The sequence below is a fragment of the Ovis aries genome, chromosome 15, assembly GCF_016772045.2.
Source record: "Ovis aries strain OAR_USU_Benz2616 breed Rambouillet chromosome 15, ARS-UI_Ramb_v3.0, whole genome shotgun sequence".
In the NCBI taxonomy this organism is placed as follows: domain Eukaryota; kingdom Metazoa; phylum Chordata; class Mammalia; order Artiodactyla; family Bovidae; genus Ovis; species Ovis aries.
Window position 1 is genome coordinate 41,813,929 of NC_056068.1, and position 22,923 is coordinate 41,836,851.

Consider the following 22,923-nt stretch of genomic DNA (forward strand, 5'->3'; position numbering starts at 1 on the left):
TGGCAGCAGCCGAATGCCTCCTCATTTTGTGGAGCTGAGTCAGAACCTTGCCCAACCCTGAACTAGAATCTACCTTGGGCGACAGTGCCTCCCAGGTCCCCAGTCCTTGGGTCACCAGATCCCTTCCAGGGGCCTCAATCAATTCCTCTGCTTCTCATCCTCATTCCTGACCCTAGTTTCCCATATCTTCCTGGTCTATGTGTTGGTTTTTTTGATACATTTTTCTGTGATAGAGACTGCTACGTTTTCACCAATCTGATTTCTACGGTTAGACAATCTTTTTTCATCTTTTCTTGCAGCGAGGGGCAGGCCAATGTGAACCTTCCAGATCCAGTTTCCTAAACAGACTCTCCTGCCTAGTACCTTGCATTCCCTGCAGTCCCCTTTCTGCCTGCCAGATTCAGGGCATTCAGTTTAGAACCTGAGGTCCAAGAAGTTGCCAGCCCCACTAAGTAGAAGCTGAGTCTTCTTATGGGCGCTCACAGAATTCAACTGACATAAGCAAGAAATAAGAGTTTAGCATATTAAGCCACAGAAATTCAGGAATGTTTGTTATAGCAGTTAGCCTACCCTGACTAACACATACAGAAGCAGAAATAGGGAACTTCAAGAACAAATTTTCAACATAGGAGACACTGACTTAGCAGTCAAGTGGCAGGAAACCAGAACACTGATATCAGGGACTGGAAATATGGTGACCTGTGCTGTGAATAGAACAAAAATAATAGGTAAAGGCTTACCCATGATAACTTAAAAGACAGTCCATGGGCAAGCTATAGCTCTAGGAGAAGTGGCTGAAAAGAATCAGAGTATTGAAGTATGTGAACCCTTTTTGGCTAACTTTTGAGAGAGATTGCAAGAAAAAGAAGTACTTGGGAAAGAAGTGGATAAATTGAAACAGAAAGGGAAAAAGATACAGAGTTCCTAAACTGAAGACTTAGACACCCTGACTGCTTCTAAAACCCAATTAGACTGAAAAGAGCTTTGAGTGAAAAAGAACAAGTAGAACTTTTCAGTTGAATTCAGATCAGACCAGCCCTACGGTAAAGGTCAGAGTCAGAATATGGTCCTTCCATCTGTGCTTTCAAATGAACTTCAATAGCCACCACTAAATTAGAGAGGGGCATGGGGCTGAGATAAAAAAAAAAAAAAAAGAAACATTTGAGAATTGTGACTGGGAAAGGATTTGGGGTATGATTACTGGCACATGAAATCAAACGGAAGCAAATAGACCAGAATCCTAAGTTTGGGAAGGAGTAGTATTTACAAAGAGATACGAGCCACGACTAAAAAGTCCTTCAATTGTTAAGTTAGAAAACAACTTTTGGCATCCTAAGCTTACATCAGCAGAAAGCAGACGGTACAAGCTGTGCTACCCACAAGAAGCCTTGGAGGAATTTGCAATTCCCACTACAAATGTGGCCAAGGAAGATTCTATCCAATGAAGAGCTACAGAGAACAGTGGACATGGGACGTGGGCCTTTCGCCTAGGAAGCAGAATCAGGATCTAAATGAAGGTAGGGAACTATGGTTGACAGAATGTCTAAAGCACCTCCCCTACACCTCACTCCCCGGAACTTTGAATGTGAGACATCACTCCTGTTATTTTGCATAGTGCAGTTGACCTTGAATGGGGAGATCCTTTCCTAATTCTCTTTTCCTTTCCTGTCTTCCTCCCTTCCTTCTTCTTTGTAATACTTTATCAGGTGCTTGAAGGCTAACTCTCTTTCAGGTGTGATGCTAGCTTTAAGGATAATGATGAAGAGGACACAATTCCTGTTTTCCTGTCTCCCTGGCTCCATGGTGATAGAGTCATTTTGTTTCTGAGGTCCCTGTAGCGTAGGTCTTGTGCTCACCCGAGTAATGAGGTCTAAACTACAGCTATTTAAGGTGTATTAAGGTAAGTCCCCTGGTCTCTGGGCTTCTCAGGTGGTGCTAGTGGTAAAGAATCCACCAGCCAATGCAGGAGATGTAAGAGATACTGGTTGGATCCCTGGGTCAGGAAGATGCCCTGGAGGAGGCATGGCAACCCACCCCAATATTCTTGCCTGGAAAATTCCATGCACAGAAGAACCTGGCAGGCTACAGTCCATGGGGCTGCAAAGAGTCCAACATGACTGAGTGAGCACAAACAAACCCTATTTATGTAGAAGTGCTCTATGCCTGTGCAGAGCAGATTCTCCTTTCATATTGGTATCTTCCACACCAATATCTAACTTCATGACCAATACCATTTGTAGAGGAAAGAACTAGTTACCCATGTCAGTTCAGTTCAGTCACTCAGTCGTGTCCCACTGTTTGTGACCCCATGAATCATAGCATGCCAGGCCTCCCTGTCCATCACCAACTCCCAGTGTTCACTCAAACTCATGTCCATCGAGTCAGTGATGCCATCCAGCCATCTCATCCTCCGTTGTCCCTTCTCCTCCTACCCCCAATCCCTCCCAGCATCAGGGTCTTTTCCAATGAGTCAGCTCTTTGCATGAGGTGGCCAAAGTATTGGAGTTTCAGCTTCAACATCAGTCCTTCCAAAGAACACCCAGGACTGATCTTCTTTAGAATGGACTGGTTGGATCTCCTTGCAGTCCAAGGGACTCTCAAGAGTCTTCTCCAACACCACAGTTCAAAAGCATCAATTCTTCGGTGCTCAGCCTTCTTCACAGTCCAACTCTCATATCCATACATGACCACAGGAAAAACCATAGCCTTGACTAGACGGACTTTTGTTGGCAAAGTAATATCTCTGCTTTTGAATATACTATCTAGATTGGTCATAACTTTTCTTCCAAGGAGTAAGCGTCTTTTAGTTTCATGGTTGCAATCACCATCTGCAGTGATTTTGGAGCCCCCCAAAATAAAGTCTGACGCTGTTTCCACTGTTTCCCCTTCTATTTCCCATGAAGTGATGGGACCAGATGCCATGATCTTCATTTTATGAATGTTCAGCTTTAAGCCAACTTTTTCACTCTCCTCTTTCACTTTCATCAAGAAGCTCTTTAGTTCCTCTTCACTTTCTGCCATAAAGGTGGTGTCATCTGCATATCTGAGGTTATTGATATTCCTCCTGGCAATCTTGATTCCAGCTTGTGTTTCTTCCAGTCCAGCATTTCTCATGATGTACTCTGCACAGAAGTTAAATAAGCAGGGTGACAATATACAGCCTTGACGTACTCCTTTCCTATTTGGAACCAGTCTGTTGTTCCATGTCCAGTTCTAACTGTTGCTTCCTGATCTGCATATAGGTTTCTCAAGAGGCAGGTCAGGTGGTCTGGTATTCCCATCTCTTTCAGAATTTTCCACAGTTTATTGTGATCCACACAGTCAAAAGCTTTGGTATAGTCAATAAAGCAGAAATAGATGTTTTTCTGGAACTCTCTTGCTTTTTCGGTGATCCGGGGGATGTTGGCAATTTGATCTCTAGTTCCTCTGCCTTTTCTAAAACCAGCTTGAACATCTGGAAGTTCACAGTTCTAAGCATCTGAATGCAGAGTTACAAAGAACAGCAAGGAGAGATAAGAAAGTCTTCCTCAGTGATCAGTGCAAAGAAATAGAGAAAAACAACAGAATGGGAAAGACTAGAGATCTCTTCGAGAAAATCAGAGATACCAAGGGAACATTTCATGCAAAGATGGGCTTGATAAAGGACAGAAATGGTATGGACCTAACAGAAGCAGAAGATATTAAGAAGAGGTGGCAAGAATACACAGAATAACTGTACAAAAAAGAGCTTCACGACCCAGATAATCATGATGGTGTGATCACTAATCTAGAGCCAGACATCCTGGAATTGGAAGTCAAGTGGGCCTTAGAAAGCATCACTCTGAACAGACCTAGTGGAGGTGATGGAATTCCAGTTGAGCTATTTCAAATCCTGGAAGATGATGCTGTGAAAGTGCTGCACTCAATATGCCAGCAAATTTGGAAAACTCAGCAGTGGCCACAGGACTGGAAAAGGTCAGTTTTCATTCCAATCCCAAAGAAAGGCAATGCCAAAGACTGCTCAAACTCCCGCACAATTGCCCTCATCTCACACGCTAGTAAAGTAATGCTCAAAATTCTCCAAGCCAGGCTTCAGCAGTTACCCATATACTCCTCTTCTTTTTTTGCCACACTCGAGTCACATGGGGTCTTAGTTCCCCAACCAAAGATCCAACCCTCATCCCCTGCATCGGAAGCGTGGTATCTTAAACACTGGAACCACCAGGGACGTCCGTATACACTGTTCCTGAAAATGACACTCCTTTTGGAGAAAACTAATAACCTTTTGCTCAAGGCATTACCCTCAAACCAGAATCCCATAATTACCATGGAAGACAAACCACTGAAACCCTAGCTGGGAAAAGAGAGCATTCAGACTGCTCGTACACATGCAGAAAAGCCTCATACTCATCAAACGAAGAAGGGGAAGTCTGAGTTGAATTTTCACCTACCAGAATACGAGAAGTTATTAAAGAGAAAGTTATATACAGGACCTCTGTGGTGATTACTATTGTAAAGTATTACTCATTTTATAAATTGCCACCCTAGTCATGTTTTGTATGAATCTTCAATGTGTCTGATTTCTTTGAAGCAGGAATCACCTATGGTGGGGTAGACATTTCAAATGATAAAGAAATCTCGAAAGGGAGTATGAGGATTCCGTCCTTGGTATTTAAATAATCATTTGTTTTCATGAGTCTTAGCCTCATTTCCCTACAGATCACAAGGATATGCAGTTGGGGGATTAAAAAAATTAAATAAAAACCCCACTGATCGTAGGAGGAAAAGAAGCATAATTCATGTTCTGTCCCCTTTAGAGACAGAGACATTCCTACAAGGATATAAATGAGCAGCTACACAGACAGTAACAATGAACCAGGTAGGAACTGAGCTGGTGGGGGACATGGGTGGTGGCAGGGGATATGAGAATTGGGGAAACCTCCAGCAGTTCACCCTGTGCTATCTGGCTTCCTCATTTGTGTGTTTTCTGAGTCAGCATTAGCTAAATTTTCCAGAAAGCCTTCCACAAAGTACAGCCTGGGCTTTCAAGGACGTCACTCATTTCCCCCTAGTGACCTTGACAAGTCAGAAGCTTGAAAGCAGGGAAATCCGGATGTCTCGGTTATGAAGCAGAGCAGTGGGGGCCCCACATGTTTCCAGAAGTCTCCATCCACTCGTGATTATTGTCTGCCTTTGATACTACCAGTGCTCATCTGACCTACTTCTCTGGCTCTGAAGGTGCTGGCACAATGGCCAAATTCTTCAGTCTGGGGTTGCTTCTTGCCTCCATCTGGACCACAAGGCTCCTGGTCCAAGGCTCTCTCCGCTCAGAAGGTAGGTTTCTTACTAGATGGCCAGCCTGAGGCAAAGCAAGATGCTGCATATTGTCCAAAGTCTACTAACTTCTTCGTTGAATTTCTGGGGTGGGGGTGGCCCTTGGTGTCAATAGAAGATCTCATTGGTAGGATTGTCCTGGCAGAAATGTTTTCACCATATTGTCAGCTTCACCAAAATGATTCTCACTTACCTTTATGTTATCTTGACTTTTATTTTTGGCTATGGGATATTTTTAATGAAAATATTTTGACACAATGAAGAGAGATCACTTGATTTTAAAAGTGCTTCATTGAAGGAGCAAAGAATGATTGTGAAAACCTTTCAGCAATCATGAAGCCTGGGAAATGGTTAACCTTCACAGAATATTGGCCTGTTTTATGTCTTTGGAAGTGTCAGTGTGATTGTTTTAATTTTAGCTTTACTACACTGTCATGGGATGCATACATCTTTAATATGCAATAAACACCAAATTAACAACAACAAAAAAGAACCTGAAAAAAAATACAGGTTTGAAAGTTAGCTATCAGCTCCCTACCAAAGGAATGACTTAAATGATTTCTGGGCTTTTGAGATGCCTAACTGGTAACTTCACTCTGCACTGTAGGCAAAAAAATAAAAATAAAAACTTGACCACAAATCACTCATTACAGCTCTGGGCAAATGAAAATATGAGCACTTTAACAGGAAAATTATGTGTTCCTCTGTTGGGAGATGTTCTGAAGTATAAAATATGTTGGGAACAGACCTCCAGACTTGATTTAGATATTGTTGCATTCCATTTCATAAAGGTTAGAGTTATAGGATTGATTTTTTTTTCAAATGCCAGAATATGTTACTTTCAAATAAGTTAGAAAGTAACAAACTTATTTGACATCCCCCTGGGGAGACTCTTCACTTTTCCCCAAAATACTGCCATTAATACTCAAACTATTATGGAAATTGTCCTTTGACCCTGATTCATCACACTCTTTGGACCATCCTCAATAATGGCAAAATTTTCCTAAGGAAATTAAAATTTTGTAAACAACTGAAAGTTATCCAGAGCCATGATTAGAGAGGAGGTGCTTGATGAAGGTAAGTGGATGGGAGTGGGCACTAGTATTTTTGAGGGCCTATTTTTGTATATTGCGTATACAGTATGTAAAATATATATAAAAGAAATTTATGCATATATATTTCTTAAGAATACATTTTATAGATGAAGGAACTGGCTCAGTGAGGCCAAGCAACTTGCCTAATGTCGTAAAATCAGTAAATAATAAAGCTTGGGTCTGAATTCAGCTCTGTCTGATTCCTAGGTATATACTCTTTCTACAACACTTGCAATTTTCTAAGAAAACTTAAGGAAGGGGTTACTGGAGGATCCCTTAGTTTCCAGCTCCCTGTTTTTGTCCTTACATAGGAAAGCATAAAATCTACAAATATTTGTCAACTGCCCACTTATGCACCCAGCCTCCACTAGGTACAAGTTATATATTTAAAAATTCTGACAAATATTCTGTAAAGATATAACCACCCCCCTTTTACAGCTGAGAACACTTCCCCAAGGTTACACAGCCAATTAGCAAGAGAAGAAATGGTCAAAGCTAGGTCTACTGTCGTTACTCATAACAATAATATTTAGAGTAAAAATGATGTGTGATGAGAGAGCATCAAGACCACTTTACAGTATAATTAGTACCTTCTCTATAAGTATTCCCAAAGACACTGCTATAAGCAAGCTTATGAGTTAAATGAGCCAAATTCCAGGACAAATGGTGTGTTGCAAGAGTTCAGCTCTAGCTCTGTGTGTGTGTATCTTCTCCCCATTGCACAGCGAGAAGCAGAACAGTGTCCTAGTTAAGAACTGAGATTTTTGTATCAATCATGGTTGGATTTGTGCCTCCAAACTTCCACCTAAATGCTCTATATCCTTGGGTTGAGAAAGTTGCTTATCTCCCTGAAATTCAATTTTCTGTCAGAAGAGTCAGGGTTTGGCACAGAGTGTCATATACAGATGATAGAAGTTGGAATTAACATTGGCTTTAGTATTAATATCAATGTTGGTATAGGTATTAGCATTAGTGAACACAGTCATAAGAAGCTGTTCTGTCACAAACGCTCATAATGGGTGTTGGCTCTCTAGTCTCTCTTTTCCGCAAGAGCAGAGTCTGGAAGCAAATAAGGTTATCCACAAATGCCATACATCATATTAATTTCCTTTCCCCCAGTCCCCTGCTCCACAGTAAGTTCGCCTGAAGTACTTAGAAATGCTCTTTGCATGTTTGCAAGAAGAAACTTCCTTTAAACACCAACTTAGACGGTGGTCAAACATTTGACTAGGCATCCAACGCACAGATCTGTGTTTAAGTAATTACTCAGGAAATGCCCTTTCATGAACTTTCGAGGGTGATGCCCAGTAGGAATAAAGTACCTGAATGCAATGCAAGTTTGCAACTTCATACAGGTCTATAAATCCCAGAATCCAGAGAAAAGGGATCAACAGAACTCTCAGATTCATTAGATTTTGAGTAAGATATTATTCACATCTTAACTGTTCGACTGCCTCAGCTTCCCTAGGGAGATCAATCATCAGCAAACTAAAACTAGAGTGCTTTCAAGATGACATAATGAAACTATGTTATTATTTATTGAGCACCTACTATGTGACAGGCACTGTGCTAAGCACTTTTATTTGAGTTAACTCATTTAACTTTCACCACCTTATGTTGTGGGCTTCTCTTGTAGCTCAGTTGGTAAAGAATCTGCCTGTAATCCAGGAGACCCAGGTTTGATTCCTGGGTTGGGAAGATCCCCTGGAGAAAGAAATGGCAACCCACTCACTCCAGCATTCTTGCCTGGAGAATCTCATGGACAGAGGAGCCTAGTGGGCTACAGTCAATGGAGCCACAAGAGTCGGACACAACTTAGTGTCTAAACCACCACCGCCTTATACAGTAGATACTGTTCTTTCAGTTTTCTCAATATGGAAACTGAGGCTCAAACACATGAAGTAACCAGCCTAAACTCACAGAGCTGACAAGCAATCTATGCTAGATTCAAATCCAGGTCTGACTCTAAAACTCCATTTCCTTTATTTAGTTTCTCTGCCATGCAAGCTTTACGAGCTGACTCCTCCAGGAACTTCTGCGTAAGCCTGCCCTCCAATGGTCAGAGACGACCTGGGACTGAGAAAGCTCACATTCTATTATAACAAGTACATGTTTCAGCCCATCTCAGAAATAGTGCTGTCTCCAACCCACACTAGTTGGGAGTACTGCTATCGTGTTTACGCAGAGCCCTGGATTTCATCTTTCTCAGAGTCTCAGACCCCTCATTTTATAGACTCCAAAAAGGTTTGCAGCAGCTGCATCCCCAAGACTTGCCTTTGCCCAGGAACTAGGAGCCAAAGTCTCCATGTAATGAACAAGGCACCTGAGCTCAGTGAGGGGGGATGGACTTGGACCCGGTGAGAGGTACAGCATGGATCCAGGCTAGCACCTACCTGCCTTATCTGTGTCCTGTTATTTCTGAACTCTAGTCCCAGCTGCCGTATTGACAGTGAGGCTCTACTCAGAAGGAGAGCCCGAGGGCTGAGACAAGGACACAGCACACTGAGGGGCTTTGTGATTCCTTTGCAGAACTTTCCGTCTCAGGACCATGCAGAATCATGGGGGTCACCCTAGTGACCAAAAAGACACAGCCGCTTCTGAATTTCACAGAAGCCCAGCAGGCCTGTAGGCTTGTGGGACTCACTTTGGCCAGCCAAGACCAGGTTGAAGAAGCGCGGAAATTTGGCTTTGAGACTTGCAGGTGAGAAACACACTCACAATCACTGTGGGAGCTTTGCTGGCTCTGTGTTCCTGTTCAGCAACAAGAGATCTATGTATCCATTCAATTCTTGCATATTCTGTTACAGCTATGGATGGGTTAAAAATCAGTTCGTGGTCATCCCTCGAATTATCTCCAACCCCAAGTGTGGGAAGAGTGGGGTAGGCGTCGTGATTTGGAGAAGTTCACTCGGCAGTAGGCACAGGGCCTATTGTCACAACTCATCTGGTGAGTTAGATGTGCGGTCTCTCCACATGGTGTGTTTCGTCTGGATTTCAGTAGCTCTATAACCAGGACTTCTCTGGTGGCTCAGAGGTAAAGAATCTGCCTGCAAAGCAGGAGACGCAGGTTTGATCCCAAGGTTGGGAAGATCCCCTGGCAAAGGAAACGGCAACTCACTCCAGTATTTTTTCCTGGGAAATCCCATGGACAGAGGAGCCTGGCAGGCTTCGGTCCATGGAGTCACACGAGTTGGACATGATAGCAACTAAACCACCACCACCATGACCAGTCTGAGAAGAGTAAGCCTGAGCAGCTGCAGAAGCAGTCTCGGTGATGTCCACTGAATCCTCCCAAGACTGCCTCTTTGACAAGGCTACAGAGGCAGTCTCGGTGATGGCCATTGAATCCTCCCAAGACTGCCTCTTTGACAACGCTAGAGGTGGCAGTGTCCCCCTCAGAGGAAAAATTTAGGGGAAACATGACAGATTGGCAATATAGGGAGAGGGTACCCCTAGAGGCTCCATCCCCTCCTCTCATCCCACAAGATAAACAGGAAGAAGGGAAGGAAACACCCAATGGACAAAGCAATATACTAATTTATCTCACTAAACCTTGACAATGTCCATAGGAGGTATGCTTTATCATCCCTATTTTGCAAATGAAAAAGCTTAGGTTAGAGGACGTAAGTACATGATCTAAGATTTCCTTACTATGAAGACTCACACACAGATCTCCTTTGTTTATCCCACATTCCTTTACAGGAGTGGAAGTTCAAATGCTACATTAGATGTTTTTAAGAACAAGACCCGATTTTCATTTTATGAAGGAAGGAATTGAAACTAGAAAACAGAACTGATTTGCTCACGGTCATCCCTTTAACCTTGTTGGAAAACCTTGGCTGCCTTAGCCCAAGTGCTTTACCTAAGTAACTTCTGAGAAAGCTTTTGACTAAACACTGTTCTCCACTTATCATAAGAACCTCTGTCTCGTTTATTACTTTTCACACATACTCATAAATCTGACCTTCTAAAGGTCAGTGGCTCAGTGGTCATTCTCTAAGATCCAGGAGGTAAAATTGCACCAGCAATGTTCTGTTGCCCAAAGGCAGCAATTAGATCCAAGCGATTCTATGAACTATGGGGCCTTGGCCTCAAAAAGTCTTGAGATTTTTCACTTCCCTTACTTCACAGATAAAATGACTCTAGCTCAGAATGGAGGTTTGTCTTGTTCAAAGTCAGAGCTCCCAGCTATGTAAAGACTAGAGCATAAGCTTCTTACCACTTTTTTCGCGATCCTCCTCTCCCCACCTCATCCACCTATCACTTTTGGCTGGGGAATTGGTGGTTTGTTTGCCTGCTTATGTGACAGCCAGTGCACGTCTGTCAGAGGGCCTGGCCTTTCAAATGCCCGCCCTTCCTGCCAGCTGTCAGTGTGATAAACAAACACCCAGTCCTCTGGACTAAACGAAAAGAAGTCCAGGGAGATGACTCAGGTTTGCGTGTTTCCTCATGGTTTCATTTAACTTATGCTTCCATTATCTACGCTTTCTATATTCTTAGAGTTAAGTATAGAGGCTTGATTAGACACACAGTGACTAGTTTGGGCGAAAATACTTGATAGGTTAGATATTGTGTACTTTAGATCATATCCTAACAAAAGGCACTGAATGTCAGTATATCGCACTGTTAACATGCTGGCTTTGATCATCTGAATAAGATGGTGAGTGCTGGACCTCCCTAATGAACTCAGATTTGTTTTCCCTTTGGCAATGAGGAAGGAACCTCTAGTGTGATATTTTGGCACCATGCATACCCCTAATCACATTTTACCTAATAGTTCAAGCAGACATTGATGATCCTTGCTGGAATCAGTTAGATGCAGGGCTACAAAATGTGAATCTTCTAAATACATTCTTTCTTCTACATCTATTAGCTGGCATTCTTTGATAAAGAAGAATCTTTCTCTTTCACACACACGCACGTCTTCTCCCTCCCCTAATACTATAATTCATATGGTACTAATACTGTAATCACATGGATGCATAGCATTTTGCTTAGTCTGTGTGTTAAATATGTTGTCATCAATTTTACAGTTATTATTACTTTATTCTTTTTGATGCTCAAATTGTTCCACATTTGGCAAGTGGAAACCCTGCTAGCTGACTTTTGTGTCCTTCATCCCATTAGTATTTGAGCAAGTCATTGCTTTCTGTCATAACAACATGTCACAGGTTCACTTTGTACTTCCTCTATCCTAGACATGGAATCAGCCATTTATAGCTATTTCTCCAAGAGACCTTTTTAATGCGGGAGGTTAATTCGAAACCAAAATCTGCATGCAATTTGTTCTAATTAATACTCTCATTTTCATTGCTTCTCAGCCCTTTTTAGTGGGCAACTAGGAATATATATGTGCATATGTATACACACTGGCATCTTTTTTCTCTTACATGGAAAATTATTGTTTTCAATAAATAATCTTAATATATTTTCTTATCCTATAATATTTTCAAAATTATAAAAACAACATTATTAAGATAATAAACCTACTGAATGGAATTCGCAGTTCATTTGCATTTTTAGTCCTCAGAAGGTATCTCTCTGAGAATGTACTGTCAGAGAATTATATATACAAGTGACTTGAGAGAATTTGCTACCCTTTTAAAATAAATTCAGTTCACTTGCTTCTGTTTGCCATCTTTGTGAGGATTAGAGTTACCCTAGCCCTCCTCTTACCACTGACCTGGATTAATCTTATGCTTCCTTGTTTTTGTAGCTTTCTTTTTTATTGCTATCTTACAGGCTCTGAGGATCAGAGTAACCTGAAACCTGACTCTGGACGCTATCTTCTTACTGCTGTCTTTGTGAGCTTTGGGAATCAGACCAAAGTGCTTTTAATGCTTGGCATGCACCATGGGCTCACGCTGTTCCCTCTGCCGCAATGCTTATCCTCTCATCACCTAACTGACTTGTATTCTTTGTTCAAGTCTGAATAAAGACTTCCTTCTTCAGGAAGACTTTCTGTACCCCTGATTCCTAATCTTTCCTCTTGTACACCAACCACACTGTGTTTAATAATCTATCAAAGGATTTGGCATATTCTAGAGAAACTATATTTACTGTTTGGAGGGAAGAAGACCCAGGTCCTATCACTTCCGGGTGAGACACACTGTGCCCTCAACCGGTAAGGAACCGGATTGCCGCTGCTCCCTCACATGGCAGCCTTTGCCTAACCTTAATGAGCAGGGAGTCAAAGGAAACCAATTCTTATAGATTTTACAGATCGTGTCATAGATGATGCTAGGCCCTACACACTTGCTGTCTCACTGCTCCTCGGTGGAATCACACAAGGGTACCACTACCACTTTCCAGGAGAAGTAACTCAAGTGTGCTCTGCTGTGTTAACAGTCTCTAAGGGGCAGAGCTAGGATTTAAATCTTGGGCCTTGGGTGACTTCGTCGTTACCTTTCCTGGTGATTACCACGTGACAGTAACATTCCAGGCCCAGGGTGGGTCCTTTGAATGAACATGTCTTCAAAGTTCCCCAGATAATTCTAACCTGCAGTCAGAGTTGAGAACTGTCTCTCTCGCCAAGATCTCTAAGACATAAGTTCTAGAATTCCAGATACTCTGGATTCTCCTATTTCTGTGCAGTTGCAATAACCTCTTTGTTGGCTCCTGAAAATTAAGTAACAATGACCGTGTTTACTCTCTCATCTGTTTCATCCTCCACACACATCCTCCTCTGCTCCAGAGCTTTGGGTTGGCTTTTCACCTGAGAATCTAATGTGAACTATGAAGACTTTTTTCACATAAAACTGGATGTACATGAGCACATCTATCAGTTGGAAAATTTGCTGACTCCAGTTGAAAATTTCTTCTCCTATGGAACAAATTCCAAATTCTTCACCATGGCAGTTTTAACTCTTAATACTCTCCCGCCTATCTTGCCAGTCTCATCTCCCCCTTGCAGTCTTTCATGCTCCCAGCATAGACACACCCTGCACGCCAGCCACATTGTGTGCCCTGTCATTTTCTGACATGCCTACACTTTCAAATTTCTGGAATCTTGGGTCACGCCATTTTGACTGACTGGGATATCCTCTTCCATATTACAGAAGCTGGAGCTCTATCCCAGCCATACTGGCCTTCTTATCATCAAACATGCCGAGATTATTCACTTTCTGGTTCTTGAACTTCCTGTTCTCTTCACTTGGAATGCTGCTGCCTGAGATCGTCAATGACACACTACTTTTAACGTTCAGGTTCCAGCTTAAGTATCACCTCCCCAAGGAGACTCACTTTTATCACCTTATCCAAAGTATCTGTTCCCATTCCTGCCTCTTCTAGTTTGACCCTGTTTAATTATCCTCTCAATTATCATCTTTGGAAATTTCTAGCTTATTTTGTGTTTTTTTTTTTATTATTATCTATATCCTTCTTTCCAGTAACATATAAGCCCCTTATGAACAAGCACTTTGTCTTCTTTGCACTATGTCCCTAGTGCCTAGTACAGAGTTGGAGCTTATTAAATATTTGTTGAATGAGTACATTAACCCTCCACATGCTGTTCATACCATCTCATCTGTGAATCCCCAGTTATCTCCCCCTACTCTCATCAAAATGCCTCTCCAGGAAACAGGAATCCCCCCTTATTTGATTCTGTATTTTCAGTTCCAAACACAGTATATCGTGTTCAGTATGCTTTTCCTCCTGATATTTAAAAATGTTCATTTTTTGAAGGAAGAACTTAGCATGTGCTCAAGAATAGAAAATGTAGCTTAAAGTCCAGGACAGCATAACTGGTATAGTGGTGAGCAGAGCTGCCTTCCCAAGTCCAGGGCAGAGGTCAAGGATGATGCCTATTTGAATAGAGGTCTTTTCAAAGTAAAAAGAATAGTATAAAACACTGACTGAACGCATGTGGGGTCAAAATGTTTTATCACACTCACCACAGACTCGACTGGTAATTTTTACTTAATTTAAAAAAAAAAATAGAATAACTTTTCCTTTATGGCTAAAATTCCAGCCCATGCTACCCACTCTCACAAATAACTAGGGATTTAAGAGATACAAATGCATGTTGGAATATATTGCATGGCTCTAACACTTAAAAGGTGTTCAATTTCTCTGAATTTCAGTTTCTCCTATACAAATGAGGGTTTTATAAAATTGTAAATGAAGTACCATGGTTGACTCAAGAGTAAGATATTCATCACATGCTAGTTTCCTCTCTACCACATTCAACAGATTGGAGAGAAAACCAACATCCCTCCTCTGTCCCCCACCTCCTTTAAAAACATTTTTTTTTTCAATGACCAAGGAACAGTCTGGTTTTAGTGGATCTTTGTCCTGAAGAGGTGTCAGGTATGCATATCTGGCCTCCCCATCTACTCCTTCCTTCATTTCACATTTCCTTCCTTCCTTTAATCATCAAATGTTGAGCATGTGCTACGTGCCAGGCAGAGTGCACAGACCACGGTGACCAGGACAGACGGGAGGCCTGTTCCAGGAGCTCATGGTCCAGTGGGAGCAGTGTAGAGAGAGCCATGGGTCCAGTGGGGAGCAGTGTAGAGAGAGCCATGGGTCCAGGGGGAGCAGTGTAGTGAGAGAGAACCATGGGTCCAGTGGGCAGCAGTGTAGAGAGAACAGTGGGTCCAGTGGGGAGCAGTGTAGTGAGAGAGAACCATGGGTCCAGTGGGAGCAGTGTAGTGAGAGAGAACCATGGGTCCAGTGGGGAGCAGTGTAGTGAGAGAGAACCATGGGTCCAGTGGGGAGCAGTGTAAAGAGAGCCATGGGTCCAGTGGGGAGCAGTGTAGAGAGAACCATGGGTCCAGTGGGAGCAGTGTAGAGAGAACCACAGGTCCAGTGGGGAGCAGTGTAGTGAGAGAGAACCATGGGTCCAGTGGGGAGCAGTGTAGTGAGAGAGAACCATGGGTCCAGTGGGGAGCAGTGTAGTGAGAACCATGGGTCCAGTGGGGAGCAGTGTAGTGAGAACCATGGGTCCAGTGGGGAGCAGTGTAGTGAGAGAGAACCATGGGTCCAGTGGGGAGCAGTGTAGTGAGAACCATGGGTCCAGTGGGAGCAGTGTAGTGAGAGAGAACCATGGGTCCAGTGGGAGCAGTGTAGTGAGAACCATGGGTCCAGTGGGGAGCAGTGTAGAGAGAACCATGGGTCCAGTGGGGAGCAGTGTAGAGAGAGAGAACCATGGGTCCAGTGGGGAGCAGTGTAGAGAGAGAGAACCATGGGTCCAGTGGGGAGCAGTGTAGTGAGAACCATGGGACCAGTGGGAGCAGTGTAGAGAGAACCATGGGTCCAGTGGGGAGCAGTGTAGTGAGAACTGTGGGTCCAGTGGGGAGCAGTGTAGAGAGAACCATGGGTCCAGTGGGGAGCAGTGTAGAGAGAGAGAACCATGGCAGAGGAAATACCAGGAGGTACAAGCCTGCAAGTCAAGGGATCCAGACTGGACTTCAAGTCTGTCTAAGAAATAGTCAGTTTGAGACCTGAAGGACAAGAAAAGCTTAATAAAAAGTGGGTTCTTACAGGTGAAGAAAGCATCCTGGTCAAAGACTTGACTGTGAGAAAAAGCACATCAAAGAACTGAAGGAACTCCATTATGGCAAGGGGAATGAGAGAAAGATTGATCAAGTGAGGCAGGCCATGTCAGCAGGCTCTGGTCATGAAGGACTTCATAGGCCGAGCAGTATAGTGAGGGAAGGATTCCAAAGAGAAAGTGATATGATTCGATTCACATTTTTGTAAGACCATTCCTGTTACAGTATAAAGAGAATGGAGGAAAGTTAAGACTAGATGCAGACAGACCACTTAGGAGGCTATTTCAATATGCACTTCTTATTTCACTTTTCCCTCCCTGGACAGATACTTGGATTAACTCATGCTTTCCAGAAATTATCACCACCGATGATCCCTTATTCAACACTGAAACTGAAATATACACAACAAAAATGACGGTCAGTGACAGTACACACTTAGCATTGTCTACTGACGGTCCTGACTATGTTACAACGACTGTGGCTCCCCCTCTGGCTTCCACTTCTACTCCCCGGAAAAGAAAATTAATTTGCATAACAGAAGCTTTTATGGAAACTAGCACCACAGCTACAGAAAAAGAATCAGATATTCAAAATAGACCAGCCTTCAAGAATGAAGCTGTTGGGTTTGGAGGTAAAAACTTTCTGTCTGTATTGTGCATGTGTGTGTGTGTGTGTGTGTGTGTGTCTGTGTGTGTCTGTGTGTGTCTGTGTGCACGCACATATAACCGACAATACATTGAAACTAGCCTGTATCCAGATTAGGCACTCAGGACCTGACAAATATTAATGCAAATAAAATCTTGACGCAAATTCAAATTTCATGTAGTCATAGAACTTGAGGTCTCTAGAGAACGTTAATGATTAAACTAAAAATCATGAGTCTAAAGGGAATCCCTGGTGACTCAGCAATAGAGAATCTACCTGCATTGCAAGAGATGCAGATTTGATTCCTGGGTCAGGAAGATCCCATGGTGAAAGAAATGGTAACCCACTTCAGTATTCTTGCCTGGAAAATTCCATGGACAGCGGAGCCTGAGGGGCTAAAGTCCATGGGGTCGAAGAGTTGAACACCACTTAGTGAAACCACCATCACCACGAGTCTAAAATAGATTTACTTTTCAGTAGCTTGGAATAAAATTCTAGTGACAACAGCAAAGCACTTTTCTAAGAAGTATATATATCCCCTAAGTTTTCATGGAATTGTATTGTATGAGATATTCAGATATCAATGATTTTGAGAAAAACAAATGGACTCCAAATATGAAGAAGGTTTGGGGGGACCTTAACCAATTATTTTTCTTCTTATACATGTACAAGAATGATATGTAATAAAAATCTACATTTAAAAAAATAAAATAAGATAGCTTCACTTTTAAAATATAAAGACTTTTCAGAATAAATTACTATCTATTCATATGCAGAAGTTTTAAAAATATATCCAGACACCTTAAATGCCTATGACCAGTAAGTGGGTTTTCCTATTTAAAAGGAAGGGTCTTGCACTTAATTTGCTCCAAACTTATCATCTTCAAGGCCACAGACAGGAATCGGACTCTGTCATATTGCAACTGAGTAGAGAGTGTGAGAGAGACAAGACCAAGGATTCCATAGGCAAGAAAGAAAGAAGTGCATGTGGGCCTAACACCCTAAGTGGCCCCTGTGTGGTCACAGAGGAGGCTCTTCCCCTGCTCTGACTGTGGTCTCCATCATGTGTACGGGTGAGTCGTGAGAAGACCAGCCCGCAGCAATGTCTGTGTGAAGACCGACAAGCCCTGTCTCTGTCTCCCCAGGTGTTCCCACAGCCCTGCTGGTGCTCGCGCTCCTCTTCTTTGCTGCCGCAGCTGGCCTTGCAGTCTGCTACGTCAAAAGGTGGGGTTATTGGTACATGGTCGGTCTCATCATTTTTGTCGCATCTTTATCTTTTGTTTATCCAAGGTCGCTATTAGCATTTCCCTTTTCCAAATGGAGATGGCAGTCCTCACACACTGAACATGTTCCCCCTCACCTCACTCGTCCTCCCTACCACCCAAACTTCCCTACTATTCCAGCACATGCGTGTTATCCAGCTTGAAGATATAGCTCAACAGCTGTCCCTTTGAATATCAAGAAATGAAAAGACTGGCATCTAGGAGGAAATGGATATGCTTTATTTGATTTTCAATTCTTTGCTTTTGATGAGAGGGTTTTGAGACCAGGCTAAAGTTTGGCCTGTGAACCTACCATCCCATCTAAGTGAATCCATTCGGGTCAGGGTAGGTGAAGGTATTTGAGCATGCATGCATGTGTTAGCATCTCTCTGAAATAAAGGAACCCAGTGTACTATGCCAGTGTAGGTCTTTACAGAGTGTTATCTGTTGTTCTATGTGTTGTATAGAAGTCTCTTGTTTTAATTTCGTGTTTATGCCTACAGGTATGTGAAGGCATTCCCTTTTACAAATAAGAACCAACAGAAGGAAATGATAGAAACTAAAGTAGTAAAAGAGGAGAAGGCCGATGATAGCAACCCTAATGAGGAATCAAAGAAAATGAATAAAAAACCAGAGGAGCCCAAGAGTCCACCCAAAACCACAGTGCGATGCCTGGAAGCCGAAGTTTAGATGAGCAAGAAATGAAAGGACACACCTCAGGCTTATTTCCTTCCTGATACACATCCTGGTCCCAGATGGGGAGCCTAAAAGGACCAGAGAACCAAGCAAGCAAGTTTACCCTTGGTTCCTGACTAGAGTCAACTCAGGGCTACCTTTCAACTCTGGCGTACACCAAAGGAAATTCCCTTTTTCTTACTGCAGTCCTTTCTGGATCCTACCCTCCTACCTCCAAAGCTTCCTACAGCCTTTCTAGCCTGGTTACGTCCTAATAATATCCCAGTGGGAGAAAGGAGCTTGTGCAAAACACCAGGACCTAAACAGCTAAGCAGAACATTTTTGTCAAGTGGCTTTTATGCTGCCTGAGAATAGGTGAGTTGAGAGTCAAGAAACCACTGACATCAAGGCTTTGTCTATTGATTTGACTCTACAACCCAGATTGTTTCTTCAGCTCTGGAAAGGAAACACTTTTACCACTTGGCATGTTCTGAGCCAGGCAAGAGTGAGAGAAGGAAGAAAAAGTTTAGTAACTAAAAGACATAGATTCCCATGATGTGAGACCTAATCTCTGTAAAGCGAAAATAAACAGAGAAAAAGAACGAGGCTGGGGATGTTGGGAGCATTTGTCAGTAGGGACTATAAATACAGACAGAGCAAATGTTTATCTCTGAATAATTTGAATTGAAATCACTTATCAGAAGCTACACACACTTACTTTTCTCTCTTGAGCTGCTGCTAGTTTCTCTAGAAGAATATACTGTTTTAAGAACCTGCCTCCCCCCCAAAAAAAAAACTCTTACAAATTTCTATTTTAATCCAAATTACAGAAATTATTAGTGAATAAAATTACTGTGTTAAAAAGCAGTAAAGTTTAATAAACATTTGCTGAATGCCTACTCTATGTCAGGTGCTGTGCAAGTTCTTACATTCCATAATTGAATATTATTCACCAAAATTTTTGTATAGTAGAATATATGAAGACAATTTTTTCACTGTTAATATCCCAGCTTGTCTACTTCCAAAACCCAGTTATTTTTTTCGGATACTAACCTACTCATTATCTTCTCATTAATATGGCAACCATTAAGCCTTAATTTATTATTAACATGCCTGAAAAATACATCATTACCTCTATACGCTTTTTAGATGTCACTACCAAATGTATCGCTAGCTCTCCTTCTTCCAGCAAAAGAAGCCTGGGAGGTGCAGAAATAATTGTGCTGAAAAAATAAAAGCATTTATAAAGTTTCTTTGCTCTCTTATTTACACTGAGGCCTTATACCTTCCATGCAATGAAGTAGCCTGTTGTTTGTAAAAGTAAACAACTTTGGTTGTTGAAATATATCTGCAAAGCCAATAGAACCTACGTCACCATGTGGGACTTTACTTGCTTCTGATGGGCTTATTTTAAGTAGGTCAATTATACACACATAAATCAGTCCTTTACTTAGTATTCAGGTCCTACATTCCAATATGTTTCAGAGTCACAGGACACTGGGGATTCAGGACCTCTCATTTGTCCTGTGTCTCTAAATTTCTCTCTCTCTCTCTCTCTCTCTCCAGTCTTTCTCTCTTAGACTGCTAATATCTTCTTCCCCTCATCAGTAACCCCACAATTCCATGATCCTTTCAGCTCAGAGACCATAACCTGTTGGCGTAGTCTTTTATGGTTGGCCCACAGAGTATTCTCTTAAAATTATGTTTAATTGCCAAGAATTTAACATCAAGAGATTTCATGCTTATACTTCTGTTCCCTTGAAAGCTGGCAAGATCTGAAACTGCAGAATGCTTACTGCCTTATAGTTTCCGTAGTTGCTGATCCTGAGCTGTGGCTGCCCCTTAAGTGGATGATGCTCTCTGCACCTCACCGCAGTCCTCACCATTCCCGACTGCAACCTTGCACCAAAGTAAAGGTGCCATTTCCTATGAATCTTATAGTATTCTTGCCTTTTTGTTTTTCACACCCAGTCCATTTCATTCATTGACAACATGCCTGGCTGGCCCTGAGGTCTACGAATTTAAAACCCTGGTTTGTCAGTCTTTAAGCTTAATCATGGAGAAGGACATGGCAACCCACTCCAGTATTCCTGCCTGGGAAATCCCAGGGTCCATAGGGTCATGAAGAGTCAGACACGACTTAGTGAATAAACAACAACAACGACAAAGCTTAATCAGCCTCAACCAGTTCACAAGAAGTGAAGAAGGAAAGGGGAGAAAAGCCTCAGTGGGGGTCTTCCATCTGCGGTGTTTAGCTGGAAAATAATCAGCTCTTCTACACTAGGTCTTCCATCCATGAGTACCTACCACACTTGTGGCTTTAGTTGCTAAGTCGTGTCCAACTCTTTGCAATCTCATGGACTATAGCCCACCAGGCTCCTCTATCCATGGGATTCCCCAGGCAACAATACTAGAGTGGGTTGCCATTTCCTTCTCCAGGGAATCTGCTCAACCCAGGGATCAAATCTTCTCAACCCAGGGACCCACATCTCCTGCTTGGCAGGTGGATTCTTTACCACTGAGCCACCAGGGCCCATTCTCCATACAGGATCTTGTATTAATTTAGACAAGACTATGTCCTACTCAGGAGGAGGGAGGAAGAGAGACTAAAACTCTACCCAGCCGCATATAACTGCTAGTCCAAATGTCAATTGCAAAAATACTGATGAAAATGTGTAATTTCCACCATTATGGAAGAAAGGAAATAAGAAAAGAAAGAAGGGAGGGAGGGAGGAAGGGAGGAAACTATCATTTATTGAGCACCTACTAAGTGACAGTCATTTTCTTATGTTGTTCTGTTTAATTGCCACATCTTCCCTGAGAAGGATTATTACTGTCATTTCCTATTATTAGGAAGTTGGATTTTCAAAGGAGTTTAGTCGCTTTTCTGAGATCACAGGCCTAGTTAAGTGGTGAAGGTAGGGTTCAATTCCAGGTCAGAATGACCACAGAGCCCACCCTCCTTCCCCTACAACAATGGACTTGCCTTGCAAATGACAATGTAGGGATGTAAACCATTCCAACATGCAAGGTTGAAATCAGTCACTTGCCAAAAAACACAGAAGTGAAATAAGAAAAACAACTCAGGATTCCTGTCCCAACCTCAGGGAATTTTTCTTAAAATCCATTGCAATAACAAGGGGAAAAGAGGAGCACTAAAAGACTTTGAGAACTGCTCCTCTCTTGAGGCAGATACCGACCTCAGCAAAGACTTAACCTGATTCAGTTCATAGAGTCGGAAAATGTAAGGCTCAGAAGGACCCAAGATAAGCTTCTCTAAACTCTTTTTCCATAGTTAAAAAAAAAAGAAATGGAGCCCAATGTCACAACCAACTAGAAGTAGATCCTGGTCTAGCCGTTTCCTCTTTCCTAGTCAGATTCTCTTTATTCTCCACCGAACAAAGAGAAATTGGAAGAATGTGAAGGGGCATCCCATGTCAGATCTACAGGCCAGCCTGCCAAAGCCAGTTTTAGAAAGAAGCTGGTAGATAGCCATGTGATTACATTTGCAGGTGATGCAAAGGATTTCCCTGCCCAGAAATGACTTCTCCAAGCCTGTCTCACAGGCTCAAATGCTATAGATGCACCCCTTTGGACAAAGTTACTCTGTCTTGGGAAGGAGTCCTCTGTAAAACTGCCTACTTATAAAGTCCAGGCCATCTGTCTGATATTAACACGCCAATGTGGGTCCAATGAAGACAAGCTGATTTCCAGATGTAGAAAACTGGAGTAAAGCAGATGGCTTGAGACCCAGCACATGTTTGCATGTAGTGGGAGTTTCTAAATATCCATTGGCTTGAACAGAATTGAACCATATTGACTTTCAAGCCAAAGAATGCTACATTTTTACATTTTATTGTACTTCTCTAGACCTTTAGCTAGTGCCCAAAGCAAAATCAGTTGCTCTGGGGGAGAACAAATTTCTAAAGACAATAATAATAATATGCAAGTAAATAAACTCTTCCTAAGGAATGGGAGAGTCACTCACACACTGAAAAGAAAAGGTTTAGGTATCCAAACAGGAAAAAAAGCAATTATTTGTCAGTTCAATCTCCTAGTTCAATGCAAATAAAATTTAGTTGCTTACCCCATAACAGTCTATATGCAAGGTCAGGTTTGACCTCAGGGCATTTGAGAAATCTGTATGCAGGTCAGGAAGCAACAGTTAGAACTGGACATGGAACAACAGACTGGTTCCAAATAGGGAAATGAGTACATCAAGGCTGTATATTGTCATCCTGCTTATTTAACTTATATGCAGAGTACATCATGAGAAACGCTGGGCTGGATGAAGCACAAGCTGGAATCAAGATTGCCAGGAGAAATATCAATAACCTCAGATATGCAGATGACACCACCCTTATGGCAGAACGTGAAGAGGAGCTAAAAAGCCTCTTGATGAAAGTGAAAGAGGAGAGTGAAAAAGTTGGCTTAAAGCTC

At 42.3% G+C, this 22,923-nt stretch overlaps 1 protein-coding gene across 2 annotated transcripts; it reads left to right on the top strand.

Annotated features, from left to right (window-relative positions):
• Positions 1-5,161: 5,161 nt before the first annotated feature.
• Positions 5,162-19,734, top strand: LYVE1 (lymphatic vessel endothelial hyaluronan receptor 1). 2 transcript variants are annotated; one of them, XM_015101033.3, is made up of 6 exons: positions 5,162-5,313; positions 8,937-9,108; positions 9,215-9,354; positions 16,227-16,532; positions 17,692-17,770; positions 18,312-19,734. In XM_015101033.3, exons 1-6 carry the CDS (start codon positions 5,229-5,231, stop codon positions 18,496-18,498), a joined length of 969 nt encoding a protein of 322 aa, XP_014956519.3. In that variant the 5' UTR covers positions 5,162-5,228; the 3' UTR covers positions 18,499-19,734. The 2 variants fall into 2 exon arrangements, with proteins under 2 accessions (XP_014956519.3, XP_060255893.1); XM_060399910.1 differs by having other exon boundaries at positions 17,692-19,734.
• The last annotated feature ends 3,189 nt before the right edge of the window (positions 19,735-22,923 follow it).

Coding starts and splice junctions, on each gene's coding strand:
- LYVE1 (XM_060399910.1), top strand. CDS start 5,229: ATGGCCAAATTCTTCAGTCTGGGGTTGCTTCTTGCCTCCATCTGGACC. Junction 5,314..8,936: donor AGGCTCTCTCCGCTCAGAAG/GTAGGTTTCTTA, acceptor ATTCCTTTGCAG/AACTTTCCGTCTCAGGACCA. Junction 9,355..16,226: donor CTATTGTCACAACTCATCTG/GTGAGTTAGATG, acceptor CTCCCTGGACAG/ATACTTGGATTAACTCATGC.